Source organism: Pristis pectinata, chromosome 15 (assembly GCF_009764475.1).
Source record: "Pristis pectinata isolate sPriPec2 chromosome 15, sPriPec2.1.pri, whole genome shotgun sequence".
Taxonomy (NCBI): domain Eukaryota; kingdom Metazoa; phylum Chordata; class Chondrichthyes; order Rhinopristiformes; family Pristidae; genus Pristis; species Pristis pectinata.
Window position 1 is genome coordinate 45,358,504 of NC_067419.1, and position 15,104 is coordinate 45,373,607.

Here is a 15,104-nt window from a genome sequence, read left to right on the forward strand (position 1 = left end):
TCTCACCACCCCAGTGCTGGAGTTTTTGAAGTGCACACCGCTCTTGTAACCAGCGGCACACAGCAAGCGCTCAAGCACATCAATGAGATTATGATCAATTAACCCATTTAGTGCTGGCTAACTTCATAGAATGTTCTCACTTAATAATTCCTGACCCTTTTCCCCTCAAGAAATGAATCAGAACTTTGGAATTCTCAACCGCCATGAATATGCAGTCAGAAGAATACTAGATATTTATGGCAAGGGCTATTCCATCCATGGTAGCCGGTTAATCCCACTTGCTGAATGGAGAATTACCAGGATTGGAATCAATGTATTTCTGGTTTGTTAAGGAAAGGGAATGTGGACGGTGTCAGGGATCAACCATGGTCTTAATAAACAGCAGACAAGGATCAAGAGGTTGAATAACCTCTTCCCCATCTCCTTACACAGAGGCCACAGAACAAACGCAGTGGCGCGGTTGGTAGAGCCACTGCCTCTGGACACAGCCCAGCACATCATGGACACCAGCCTCCCCTCCTTGGACTATACCTCTCACTGTCTTGGTGAAGCAGCCAGCATAATCAAAGACCCCACCCACCCAGGACATTCTCTCTTCTCTCCTCTCCCATCGGGTAGAAGATACAGGAGCCTGAGTGCACGTACCACCAGACTTAAGGACAGCTTCTACCCCACTGTGATAAGACTACTGAACGATTCCCTTAGACAATGAGATGGACTCTGACCTCACAATCTACCTTGTTGTGACCTTGCACCTTACTGCACTACTTCCTCTGTAGCTGTGACACTTTACTGTACCGTTATTGTTTTTACCTGTACTACCTCAATCCATTCTGTACTAACGCAATGTAACTGCACTGTGTAATGAATTGACCTGTACGATCGGTATGCAAGACAAATTTTTCCACTGTACCTCGGTACAAGTGACAATGATAAACTAGTACATCCCCAGAGACCCAGGTTCAAACCCGACCCCGGGTGCCGTCTGTGCAGAGCCTGTGACCGCATGGGTCTCCCCTGCTGCTCTGGTTTCCTCCGACCTCCCAAAAAATCGTGGGGGTTGGTAGGTTAACTGGCTGCTGTGAATTGCCCCTAGTGTGTGGGTGAGGGGTGCAATCTGGGGGACGGTGATAAGAATAAAAAATAGTTTAATGCAGGATTAATCTAAATGGATAGTTGATGGTCAGTATGGACTGGGTGGGCCGAAGGGCCGCCTCCTATGCTGAATCTCTCTTGGTATATTGAAAGTTAAGTGTAAATGTATCTTTACTTGGACATACAAAATAACAACAGTATTTGTTTAAAATATTGATTAATACTGGGTATTTCTTTAAAAAGAATATTGATTAGTACTTGGTATTTGTATTAGATTTTTATCATAGTTGAAATAAAATCTCAAGCAGCATAATCCATGCTGTGTTGCTCTATGACTGCATAAATACAGCTCTCTACGTAGTGCTGTTGTAATGGTGTCTAAAAGAAGCCCGTGCCTTGCGCAGATTGCATTAGGCGTTCAGTAATGTCTACCTGCTTTATTCTTGGCTTCGGGAGACGTCGACTCCCCGGCTGGTTCCTGGCAGCCGGCCCAGTTCTCCTGGGGACTGTCCCTCTTCTCCTCCCCCTCTCCGTCGAGCTCCAGCTCCGGGTCCCGGTGGCGGACGTGAGCCAGCTGCTCCGCGTACCCGAGCTGCTCTCCCTTGCTCTTCAGGGTGGCCAGTGTCTGCCTGAGCCCCAGGAGCCCGTGCCAGGAGTACTGGTTCTTCGCCACGCGACTGACGAGCTGGAGAGACTCCAGGACATTCACAATGTCATAGATACGTCTGCGCTCCACCCCTTGGAGAAAGAATTACTCATTTACACAGCGTACACCGTGAAGTCCTCTGCTGTTACGTACGTTTGCATTGTAATGCACTGACTGGTTACATCATGGTCTGGAAGGGCAAATCGAATGTGCAGGAACATCAGCTGCAGAGAGTAGTGGACTCAGCACAATATATCACGGGCACATCCCTCCCCACCATCGGTAGTACCTACAGATGCTGCCACCTCAAGACGACAACATCCGTCATCACAGATCCCCACCATCCGGGCCATGCCATCTTCTCACAGCTACCATCGGGCCGGAGGTACAGAAGCCTGTAGTCCCACACCACCAGGTTCAAGAAAAGGTACTTCCCTTCAACCATTCAGTTCTTGAACCAACCTACACACCCTAATACTTCAGTATAGCAACACTATGACCACTTTGCACTACAATGCACTTTGTTTTTTGTTCTAATTGTGTTTTTTCTCTTGTAAAAATTGTGTATAATATGTTCAATTTATGTTTTTCTTGTGAATGCTGCATATCTGATGCTATGTGCCTGTGATGCTGCTGCAAGTAAGTTTTTCATTGCACCTGAGCAGACATGTACTTGTGCTGATGACAATAAATGACTTTGAAGTTCTTAAGTCAGTCTCCGCTGTAATGTACGATAAACATCAGCCAATTTGTGCACAGCAAGCCCCCCCCCCCCCCCCCACTAATAGGGTAACAGGACACGGAAACAGGCCCTTCGGTCCAACTGGTCCATGCCAACCAAGATTCCCATCTAAACTAGTCCACTTGTTACCAGGACTGGATGGCTTGAGTTTATAAGGAGAGACTGGGTAGGCTGGGGATTTATTCCCTGGAGCGTAGGAGGTTGAAGGGTGACCTCAGAGGTGAATAAAATCACGAGGGGCATAAATAAGGTGAATGGTCACAGCTTTTCCCCAGGTTAGGGGAGTCCAAACTAGAGGGTACAGATTGGTGAGAGGGGAAAGATTTAAAGGGCGCCTGAGGGGCAATGTTTTCACACAGAGGGTGGTGGGTATATGGAACGAGCCGCCAGAGGAAGGGGCAGAGGTGGATACAGTTACAATGTTTAAAAGACATCCAGACAGGTACGTGGATTGGGAAGGTTTAGGAGGGATACGGGCCAAACACAAGTGAGTGGGTCTAGCTGAGGTAAGCAACATGGTCGGCATGGACCAGTTGGGCCGAAAGGCCTGTTTCTGTGCTGTATGACTCTTTTGCCTGCATTTGGCCCACATCCCTCTAAACCTTTCCTATCCACATACCTGTCCAAATACCTCTTAAATGTTGTTAATAGACCACTTCCTCCAGCAGCTCACTCCACATATTGACCACCCTCTGGGTGACAAAGATGTTCCTCAGGTTCAATCTCTCCCCTCTCACTCGAAACCTAAGCCTTTTAGTTTGATTCCCCAACCCTGGGAAAAACACTGTGCATTCATCCTGTCCATGCCCCTCATGATTTTATACACCTCTATAAGATCACCCCTCATTCTCCTGCGCTCCAATGAAAAAAGTCCCAACCTGATCAACCTCTCTCTACAACTCAGTCCCTCAAGTCCCGGCAACATCCTCGTAAACCTTTTCTGCACTCTTTCCAGCTTAATGGCATCTTTCCTATATCAGGGTGACCGAAAGTGAGCATAATATTCCAAATGCGGCCTCACCAACGTCTTGGAGACGCAAGAGACAGCAGCTGCTGAAATCTGGAGCAATAAAACAATCTGCTGGAGGAACTCAGCAGGTTGAGCAGCATCGGCAGGAGGAAAGGAACTACTGATGTTTTGGGTCGAAGCGTCGACAATTCTTTTCCTCCCACAGATGCTGCTTGACCTGCTGAGTTCTTCCAGCAGATTGTTTGTGTCTCACCAATGTCTTGTACAACTGCAACGTAACATCCCAGCTTCTATACACCATGATGAAGCCAGCGTGCCAAAAGCCTTCTTCACCACCCTGTCTACCTGCGATGCCACCTCCAGGGAACAACGCACTTGTACTCCCAGGTCCGTCTGTTCTACAACACTCCCTAAGGCGGACCTGATAATCCAGGCTTTGTTCACGTGGTTGAGCAATAAGTGTTGGGTTGAGATACTTACCCCGCCCACAGCCGAGGCCCTGCCCACAATACGCACGTGCTAATCAAGCCTTTAACCCTGTTGGTTAAGGAGGTAAACTGTTGGCTCCCCTTTTAGCCTTCCCAGGTCCCGGGACTCCCTGTCCACCAGTATCAGACTTGCATTTCCAACAACTCTGGGCAGAACTCAGTTCAGCAGCAAGGGGAAGGGCTAACACGGTGTATCTGTCAGGGCTGAAGGATTAGTCACAAGGCGAGACTGGCTAAGCTGGGTTTGTCTCATTTTGAAACAGAGGGGATATTTAATTGAGGTGTTCAATATTGTCTAAAAAGGGCAAAAATAAACGGAGCACAAAAAAAGCGCTGGAGGAACTCATTGGATCAGGCAGCATCTGTGGAGGAAAATGGACAGTCAACGTTTCGGGTCGAGACCCTTCGTCTGGACCGAACACAAAGGGTCTCGACCTGAAACGTTGACTGTCCATTTCCCTCCACAGATGCTGCCTGACCCGCTGAGTCCTTCCAGCACTTTGCTCCAGATTCCAGTATCCGCAGTCTCGTGTCTCCGTAAAAACGGACTAGTTCCACGAGTAGAGGCATCAGTAGCTTGGGGTTATCAAATGAATTTAATCAATGGAAGGATTGGAGGTACAAATTATTTTCCTCAGGCAGTGAGGGAGGTCTGGAACTCACCATCTGAGGAGGGAGGTGACCTCAACATTTAAAATGTAGGTGGATGAACACCAATAGCCTGTCCTGGTCCAACAACATAGACGCCACGGCCAAGAAGGCTCACCAGCGCCTCTACTTCCTCAGGAGGCTAAAGGAATTCAGTATGTCCCTTTGACGCTCACCAACTTTTATTGATGCATCATAGGAAGCATCCTATCTGGATGCATCACGGCTTGGTACGGTGACTGCTCTGCCCAGGACCGCAAGAAACTGCAGTGAGTTGCGGATACAGCCCAGCACATCACAGAAACCCAGCCTCCCCTCCACGGACTGTCTATACCTCTTGCTGCCTTGGTGAAGCAGCCGGCATAATCAAAGACCTCACCCACCCGGGTCATTCTCTTCTCCCCTCAGGCAGAAGATACAGGAGCCTGAGGGCACGTACCACCAGGCTCAAGAACAGCTTCTATCCCACGGTGATGTCTACTGAAAGCTTCCCTTATATGAGATGGACTTTTGACCTCACAATCTACCTAGTTATGACCTTGCACCTTATTGTCTACCTGCAATGCACTTCCCTGTAGCTGTGACACTTTACTCTGTATTCTGTTATTGTTTTTACCCTGTACTACCTCAATGCACTGTGTAATGAATTGATCTGTACGATCGGTATGCAAGACAAGTTTTTCACTGTACCTCAGTACAAGTGACAATAATAAACCAATACTTGGAGATATGAACTGCAGGGCTACAGACTCAAGGTGAGGAACAGGTTGAGTCTTTGGACCACCATTGGGCAGCACGGACACGATGGGCTGAATGACTTCCTGTGTCATGCCACAGAAACACCAGCCCCCTCTGGTCTTAACCTGCACAAGACACACTCAACTCTCTCTCATTTCCACAACTCACCAAGCTCTGTTGCCACTTCATCCAGGGAGATTTCCGTTTTCTCGGTGGAAATGGGATAATTGGGATAGCGGGCCAGGAATTTCTGGCAGAGAAGTCCCAGACTTTTCTGCTTCCTGCTGGGCCGCTGTTGTTCAAATTCATCGGTGGCACCGTCATCGATTGTCGAAAGCTGAAAAAGAGTGGGATTGCTCATTACATTCAAGTTTGTTCTGGGGAGACCTGATAGATTATGAGAGGCATAGATAGAGCAGACAGCCAGTATCTTTTTCCCAGGGTCGAAATGTCCAACACTTGAGCACTGCATTTAAGGTTAGAGTGGGTAAGATCAAAGCCAATGTACGGGGCAAGTTTTTTTTTTAAAAATACACAGTTGTGGGTGCCTGGAATGCGCTGCCAGGGGTGGTGGTGGAGGCAGATATGATAGATGTGTTAAAGAGGCTCTTAGGTTGACACATGAATGTGCAGAGAATGGAGGGATATGTAATTGGAATTGGTCTATTATTGTCGCATGTACCAAGGTACAGTGAAAAATTTGTCTTGCATACGGTTCATACAGATCAATTCATTACACAGTGCATTGAGGTAGTACAGGGTAAAACAATAACAGAATGCAGAGTAAAGTGTCACAGCTATAGAGAAAGTGCATTGCAGGTAGACAATAAGGTGCAGGGTCATAACAAGGTAGATTGAGAGGTCAAGAGTCCATCTTATCGTACCAGGGAACCATTCGATAATCTTATAACAGCGGGATAGAAGCTGTTCTTGAGCCTGGTGGTACGTGCCTTCAGACTTTTGTATCTCATGAAGGGTTCTGACCCGAAACACTGACTGCCTGCTTTTCTCCACGGATGCTGCCTGGTCTGCTGAGTTCCTCCAGCGTAGTGTTTTTCATTTACAAGTACGGAGTTGCATTCCTTCATAACTTATTATTGGGGATGTATTGCTTTAACTTTCTGTTCAACTGCTATTTTCCTCTTAACATTATTTTTCCCATCTTTACTTTGTTTCCTGTAAGTGATTTAATGTTAATTTATAATTCCTGACATTATCTATGCATGACTGAAGATAGGAAAAGGGGAAGCCCAATATATAGGAGGGAAAAGCAGAGCAGTGATAGGTGGACAAAAGAGGGGAGGTGGGGTGGGCACGGGGTGGTGATAGGTAGATGCAGGTAAGAGATAGTGATAGGCAGGTGCGGGGGAGGAGGGGAGAGCAGATCCATTAGTAGGGGAGTCTAGGATCCGAGGGCACAGCCTCAGATTAATGGGACATCCCTTTAAAACTGAGACCAAGAGGAATTTCTTCAGCCAGAGGGCTGTGAATCTGTGGAATTCATTGCCACGGAGGGCTGTGGAGGCCAAGTCAGTGGGTTTAGTTAAGGCAGATTGATAAGTTGTTGATTGGTAAGGGAGTTGAGGGTTATGGGGAGGTGGGAGAATGGGGATGAAAAAGAAAAATCAGCCCTGAATGGCAGAGCAGACTCGATGGGCTGAATGGTCTAAATCTGCTCCTATATCTCATGACTTCCCTAAATCTCTGGACAAAGGTCAAAACAGAAACTAGTGGCAAAGCCCAGCTAGTCAGGCAGCATCTGCAGAGAAAAAACAAGTCGTCAGCCTTGTTGATGCTGATGCAGTAGGACAGGAGCAGCTTAAAACCAGAGGCTGTACAAGTGGGGTCATTTTATATTAAGAGGAATAGATAGAGTGGACAGCCAGCACCTCTTTCCCAGGGCACCAATGCTCAATACAAGAGGGCATAGCTTTAAAGTAGTGGGTGGAAAGTTCAAGGGAGATATCAGAGGGAGGTTTTTTACCCAGAGAATGTTTGGGGCATGGAATGCGCTGCCTGGGGCTGTGGCAGAGGCAGGTACATTGGTCAAATTCAAGAGATTACTAGATAGGCATATGGAGGAATTTAAAAGAGGGATATGTGGGAGGAAGGGGTTAGGTAGTCAGTTGAGGTTTAAGGGTCGGCACAACATTGTGGGCCGAAGGGCCTGTATTGTGCTGTACTGTTCGATGTTCTATTAACAGGAGAGACTGTTACCTGAATAACGTCAGGAGCACTTCCGACCCTCTCGTTTTCAATCTGCCTGAAGAGTTCCTTCTTCTTCTCCCGGTCGCGGATGTCAGGGCTGGCGGCGCTGATCAGCATCCTCAGGTTTGCCGTGGGTGACCAGGGCTCAGGAGACGACTTGTCAGGGAGTTTATTCGGCGTCACCTGGATCCGATCTGGAGTACAAGACTTGCGCCTGGAGACAGCGCTCGGCGCCAGTTCCGTCTTCACCGGGGTTTTGGGAGTGCTTCTGAACCGGTTTTCCTGAACCGGAGACAAGGAAGAGGAACGGTGAGATCACAAGTCAGGGATTCAGCTGGGTCGGTGGGGGGAAAATGACAGCGGTATTCCACTTATACCTGGAGGAACAGCACTGTTCTACTGGGCAGCCCCCTCAGTCACACAGACTGCTGTCAGTTGTGTGATGACCAGTAGTGCACTTTACATCTCTCTCAGCACAGGTTGCAAGTCCAAATCCCATTCCATAATCTTCACCCTCCCAGAACCCTGCTCCATCCTCAAGTTGTTATGGCAGAGGCCACTCAGCCAATTGGTTCAGTCAGAGTACTACAGCACAGAAACAGGCCCTTCGGCCCATCTAGTCCATGCCTACCTGATTTTCTGCCTAGTCCCATCTACCTGAACCCGGACCATATCCCTCCAAACCCCTCCCATCCATGTACCTATCCAAACTTCTCTTGAATGTTACAATTGATCCCACATCCACCACTTCCACTGGCAGCTCGTTCCACACTCGCACTACCCTCTGAGTGAAGAAGTTCCCCCTCAGATTGCACTGGGGGGAGTGCTGCATTGTCAGGGATGCCATCCTTTGGATTCAATGGGAAAGAGGCTTTTCCCTTTTTTGATTGATTTAAAAGATCCCACGTTGCAAGGGGAGTCCCAGCCAACATTTAATGGCATGACCAAAACAGATTAACTGATCATTGTGCAACACACAAAATGCTGGAGGAACTCAGCGGGTAGGGCAGCATCTATGGAGGGAAATGGACAGTCCTCATCACTGCTTGAGGGGGCTCGCCAAGCAGATTGCTTCTGCATTTAAGATACTACCGTAGCAATGACACTTCAAAGTCGAGTTTATTGTCACATGCACGAGTACATGTGTGCACAGATGCAATGAAAAACTTACTTGAAGCAGCATCACAGGCACATAGCATTAGACACAACATCCCCAAGAAAAACCACAAATTAAATACATCATACAAAATTATACAAGAACACAATTAGAACAAAAAACAATTAGAACAAACAGCTTCTATCCTGCTGTTCTAAGACTATTGAACGGTCCCCCAGTTTGATTAGATGGACTCTTGAGCTACAATCTACGTCATCATAGCCTTGCACCTTATTGTCTGCCTGCACTGCACGTTCTCTGTAACTGTAACACTTTATTCTGCATTCTGTTATTGTTTTCCCCTGTACTACCTCAATGCACTGATGTAATGAAATGATCTGTATGGATGGCATATAAAACAAAGTTTTCCACTGTACCTTGGTACATGTGACAATAATAAACCAAAGAAGTCTATTGCAGTGCAAAGTGGTCACAGTGTTGCGAAACTGAGGTAGTGATGAGGGTTGTGCAGGTTGATTCAAGAACCAAATGGTTGAAGGGAAGTAGCTGTTCCTGAACCTGGTGGTGTGGGACTTCAGGCTTCTGTACCTCCTGCCCGACGGTAGCTGTGAGAAGATGGCACGGCCCGGATGGTGGGGATCTTTGACGATGGATGTTGCCTTCTTGAGGCAGCACCTCCTGTAGATACTACCGACGGTGGGGAGGGATGTGCCCGTGATGTATTGGGCAGAGTCCACGACTCTCTGCAGCTTCTCAGAAGTACAGCTTTGGCCACAAAGTGCCATGGAACATCACATGAGGATATGACAGGAGGTGGGAAAAGAACCTTTTCCTTTAAGCTCCAGAATTCCCCCAAAAATCCGTGAGCCCCTCTCCTCCCCCAAGAACTTTCAAGAAAGTTCCCGTTGGATCTACTTCTATAGTCCTCTCAGGAACAAATTCCAGATCACCACATAACAAAATGCTTCTTCACCCCATCTTTGGTCACCTGGGGACTGGGACCTCAGGTTGTGGGCAGCTCTACCACCCCCAATCAGTGGAAACACTTTGGGCTGGAAATGTTTTAGCAGAGAGATCTGAGGGGTAATTTCTCCCCCCAGCACAGCCAGCAGTTGGTATCTAGAATGAGCTGCCAGAGGAGGAGGTAGAGGCAGGAACAGTAACAACATTTAAGAGGCATCTGGACAGGTACTTGAACAAGCAGGGCACAGAGGGATATGGAATTAATGCAGGCAAATGGGATTAGTATGGTCAATACATAGTGGGCCGAAGGTCCTGTTTCTATGCTGTACAATTCTAACTTCCACCAAGCTTTTGGTCACCTCTCCCAATATCTCTCTAGGTGGCTCAGAGTCAAATTTTATCTGACACTTTCAAGAGGGACTGTGTTACATCGATGGTACCTCTTGAATGCAAACTTTTGAGGGACTTTTTGGAAGTACCACTTCAAAGTGCACTTGTTGCAATTTTTTTCTGTTCATTCACAGGGGAACGTCAGAACATCCTACAGCTTGCTGGGGGATGACCTGGTTTACATCTGTGCTGCCTAACTGCAGGAGATGCTATCAGACTTTGCTGGTACTTCCAGAATTTGCTGTCTATTTCAGATTTCCAAAATCTGCAGCTTTTCTTTTTGCAGATTGAGAGAGTTGTGATTATATTTTTCTCCCCCTGCACCCCCCCCCCCACACCCCAATCAGGTTTGCAGATTCAACAACATCTGGGGGAGACGACGGAGTGGAGTGTTGGCTGTTGTTGTGCATCGCGAGTCAAAATGTGGGCAAATGGGATTAGTCAGTCTTACAGCATGGAAACAGGCCCTTCAGCCCAACTCATCCTTGCCAACTCTCTTCCCCAGCGAGCTAGTCCCATCTGCCCGCGTTTGGCCCATAGCCCTCTAAACCGCTCCTATCCATGGACTTATCTAGATGGCTTTTAAATGTTGTTAATGTGCCCGCGCAGCTCATTCCAAATACACACCACCCTTTGCGTGAAGAAGCTGCCCCTGATGTCCCTTTTAAACCCCTCACCTCTGATCTTAAACCTATGCCCCTTTGTTTTTAGCACCCCCTCCCTGGGAAAAAGATCGCTTTCACCTTGTCTATGCCTCTCTATCAGGTTACCCTTCAATCTCCTGTGTTCCAGGGAAAAAGTAGATGAGCAAACAGGTTGGCATGAACATAAGGGCCTGTTTCTATGCTGTACAACTGTATGAGGGGGTAGAAAGTCTTAGCAAGGGCAGCGTTTATTGTCCATCCCAACTGTCCCTACAAAGGATGATGAACCTCCATCTTAAACCACCACAGACAGTGTGAAGGACCTTCTAGTGTACTGCACCCAATCCAAGCAGGATTCAGGATCAACCACTTTGCTGTGGGACATTTCCTTTTCTGAAGGAAACCAGTGCACCGGTTGAGACCCTCACTCAATGACTCATAGAACAGAACAGTACAACACAATACAGACCCTTCAGCCCATCATGTTGTGCCGACCTTTAAACCTCGCCTAAATCTAACCCCTTCCTCCCACATATCCCATATTTTAAACTCCTCCATATACTTATCTAGTAATCTCTTGAACTTGACCAATGTACCTGCCTCGACTACCACCCCAGGCAGCGCATTCCATGCCCCAACCACTCTCTGGGTAAAAAAAACCTTCCTCTGATATCTCTCTTGAACTTCCCACCCATTACTTTAAAGCCATGCCCTCTTACTTTAAAGCTGAGCTGTTCAGAAACAGCTTCTTCTCATCTGCATGAATATCATCTCATTGTTCTTTTTTTTTGTTTGCACTATTTATTTTGTAATTTCTAGTAATTTTGTGTCTTTGCACTGTACTGCTGCTACAAAACAACAAATTTCATGACATAGAAGTCAGTGATAATAAACCCGATTCTGAAATACAGGTGGTTGTTGTAGTTCAGTAAACAGGCACCTTGAATTTCTGCAACATCACATTGACCTTTTTAAGGAGGTAACGGAAAATTGTTTTATTTTTCCAACGGCAGGAAGCCTACAACTACTTCTGGGGGTGTTTCACATCACTTGGAAAATTTAAACCACGTCTTTGGGATGCAGGAGGAAACTGGAGCACTTGGGGGGAAACCCCCGGGTCACAGGGAGAAGGTGCAAACTCCACGGGAGTTGTTGATGTTCCCTCCTGTGCAACCATTCTTTGGAGGACTGTAGCGGAATGTGTCATTTGTCTTCCCAATGTAGCGCTGAACAGGGAAGCCAAGGGAATAAAGGATTCACCTACATCCTGACGTAGGGACTCAACCCGAAAACATCAACGATTCTTTCCACCCCCACAGATGCTGCTCGACCCACTGTTCCGCTAGTAGTCTTTTGCTCCAGATTCCAGCATCTGCAGTCTCGTGTCCTCTTCCATCAGGTAGAAGATACAGGAGCCTGAGGGCATGTACCACCAGACTGAAGGACAGCTTCTACCCCACTGTGATACGACGATTGGATGGTTCCCTTACACAATGAGATGGACTCTGACCTCACGATCCACCTTGTTGCGACCTTGCACCTTATTGCACTGCACTTTCTCTGTAGCTGTGACACTTTACTCTGTACTGTTACTGTTTTTACCTGTACTACATCAATGCACTCTGTACTAACCCAATGTAACTGCACTGTGTAATGAATTGACCTGTACGATCAGTTTGCAAGACAAGTTTTTCACTGCACCTCGGTACAAGTGACAATAATAAACCAATTTCATCTATATTCTTGACCCCATCCATCCCAACCCCTCACACTAAGACGAGCCAACTACCTCCCCCCACCCCCACACAAACGTTCTCCGGGCACCACCCCAGGAGGAAGAGGATGGCTGGCACACAACAGCAAGTGAGGCTTGGTGCCGTGAGTCACTGGCCAAACCACTGCATCTGTGTCCTTCTGACAGTCTCCGATGGGTGTGCTAAAATATCCCGGTCGAGGCCAGGTAATAAATCCAACCTACTGAACAGACGTTAAATTGACATGAACACCTGAATTAGGAGGATCTTCGAGCCTTCGCCATCATTCAATTATCAGAGCAGATTTAACCTCAACCCCACATTCTCATCTACCCCCAATAACCTTTCACTCTTTTACTTGTCAAGAATATACCAATTTATGCCTTAAAAATATTCAAAGACTGTTTCCACTGCCTTTTGAGGAAGAGAGTTCCAAAGACTCGTGACTCAGAAAAGTGTCTCATTTCTGACTTAATTCAGTGACCTTCCATGTTTTTAAACTCTAGATTCTAGCTCTAGATTCTCTCGCACCCATGCTGTTGAGACCCCTCACTGCAGATGTTTCAAGCCATGATACATTTTTATAGTGACTCAGAGTCAAACAAATGACTCAAGTCATACAGCACAGAAACAGGCCCTTCAGCCCAACTCGCCGTGCCGACCAAGGTGTCTACCTGAGCTAGTCCCATTTGCCTGCATTTGGCCCATATACTTCTAAACCTTTCCTATCCATGTACCCGTCTATTTATCTTCTTCGAGGCACTGCCTCTTGAAGATGGACATCTTGAAGACGCAGTCTCCTGAAGGTGGCATCCATCACTAAGGACCCTCACTAGCCGGGACATGCCCTCTTCTCATTACTACCATCGGGGAGGTGGTACGGGAGCCTGAAGACCCACACTCAACAACTCAGGAACAGCTTCTTCCCATCATCAGATTTCTAAACGGTCCATGGACCAATGAACATGACCTAATTATTCCTTTTTTTCGTTGCACTATTTCGTAATTTATAGTAATTTTGTGCTGTGCTGCTGCCGCAAAACAAATTTCACGACACAAGACAGTGATAATAAATCTGACTCTGATTTTAAACATTGTAATTGTACCTGACTACCACTTCAGTCAGTTCCATATCCCCACCACCCTCCACGTAAAAAAAACTTGCCCCTCAGATCATCTTTAAACTTTTCCCCGTCACCTTAAACCTATGTCCTCTGGTTTTAGACTCCCCTACCCTAAGAAAAAGACTGATGATTCACCTGTCTACACCCCTCAGGATGAGCAATTATTCAGCGCAACAAGCATCGTTATTCTAATATTAACTGACTGACTTGCAGTTGTGCAAGGTTGGAACAGCTCCCAAAACAGCAGACAGCAAAGAAGAAAGAAAACAGGAAGCACATTTTTGTACAAAGAGAGACTGAAATCGGGAACTCCTTCCCCTCGACACCCACGCAGGCAGCGAGGAGACTGGAGGATTCGACAGTGACAGATCTTCATTAGGGAAAATTGTTGAGGAAACTGCAACAAAGGAGCTGTCACATTGATCTATCCCCAATCTATAGTGTTGCCTAATAGGGTGGTGGAGGCAAATTCATTGAGGACTTTTCGGAGGGGCTTGGATGGGCACATGAATGAGAGGAGAATGGAGGGATATGGGCATTCTTTAGGTAGGAGGGATTAGCTATGTCGGCACAACATTGTGGGGTGAAGGGCCTGTTCTGTGCTGTACTGTACTATGTTCTATAGGGATGGAACAGGCTTGAGGGGCAGAGTGGCTTCTGTTGAAATAAAGCAAAGCAGAAGACAAAAAGAAAATCACAACTGAATCCTTGGAGGACAAGTATTAAATGCATTCCAGAAAGAGGTTCAAAGTCAAAGTCGAGTTTATTGTCACATGCACATGTGCAATGAAAAGCTTACTTGCAGCAGCATCACAGGCACATAGCATCAGATAAGAAAAACAAATTACACACAATTTTTACAAGAAAGAATGTAGTTAGAACAAAAAAAAATCAAAGCCCATTTTAGTGCAAAGTGATCATAGTGTTGCTAACCTGTAGCGATTAGGGTTCTGGTTCAAGAACTGAATGGTTGAAGGGAAGTTGCTGTTCTTGAATCTGGTGGTGTGGGACCTTTTAGGTTGCTAATTAAGTTATAATGGAACTATCTAATGTAATCTGGATTTTTAAAATATCAGCATAACCAGAACATTCTTTTGTTAATAAAACCATTGGAAAATGCTTCAAAGCCAGGGCTGTACTTGTGAGTATGACTGCAATGGTAATGCATATGCAATTGGGTGTATAGGAAGTCCCCTCAAACATAATAATGACTAGATAACCAAAATGGCTACCCTAGCAGAGCAGCTGTCTCACAGCTCCAGCAACCCAGGTTCAATCCTGAACTCGGGTGCTGTCTGTGTGGAGTTTGTACGTTCTCTCTGTGACCGCATGGGTTTCCCCCGGGTGCTCCGGTTTCCTCTCACATCCCAAAGCTGTGGTCACTGTAAATTGCCTCCAATGTGTTAGTGAGCAGTAGAATCTGGCAGATGTGGATGGAAATAAAATGGGATTAGTGTCAGATTAATGTGTTGATGGCTGTCACTGTTGTCTGCTGTATGACCAGAAGACTAATTAGGTTCAGTAAATATCCATCAGAAAGAATTCTACCACTCTCCTTCAATAGTATCGAGAGGAAG

At 46.6% G+C, this 15,104-nt stretch overlaps 1 protein-coding gene across 3 annotated transcripts in view; it reads right to left on the reverse strand.

Annotated features, from left to right (window-relative positions):
- The window catches only part of e2f7 (E2F transcription factor 7), a 39,249-nt gene that overhangs the window by 22,888 nt on the left and 1,257 nt on the right, over positions 1–15,104 (reverse strand). For 2 of the 3 annotated variants that reach the window (XM_052029906.1, XM_052029905.1), the window contains exons 3-5: positions 7,545–7,817; positions 5,496–5,664; positions 1,528–1,833 (exon numbers count right to left, since the gene is read on the reverse strand). In XM_052029906.1, the coding sequence (XP_051885866.1) occupies positions 1,528–1,833; positions 5,496–5,664; positions 7,545–7,817 (748 nt within the window). The remainder of the gene's footprint in view (positions 1–1,527; positions 1,834–5,495; positions 5,665–7,544; positions 7,818–15,104) is intronic. The other variant, XM_052029907.1, reaches the window with a different exon arrangement.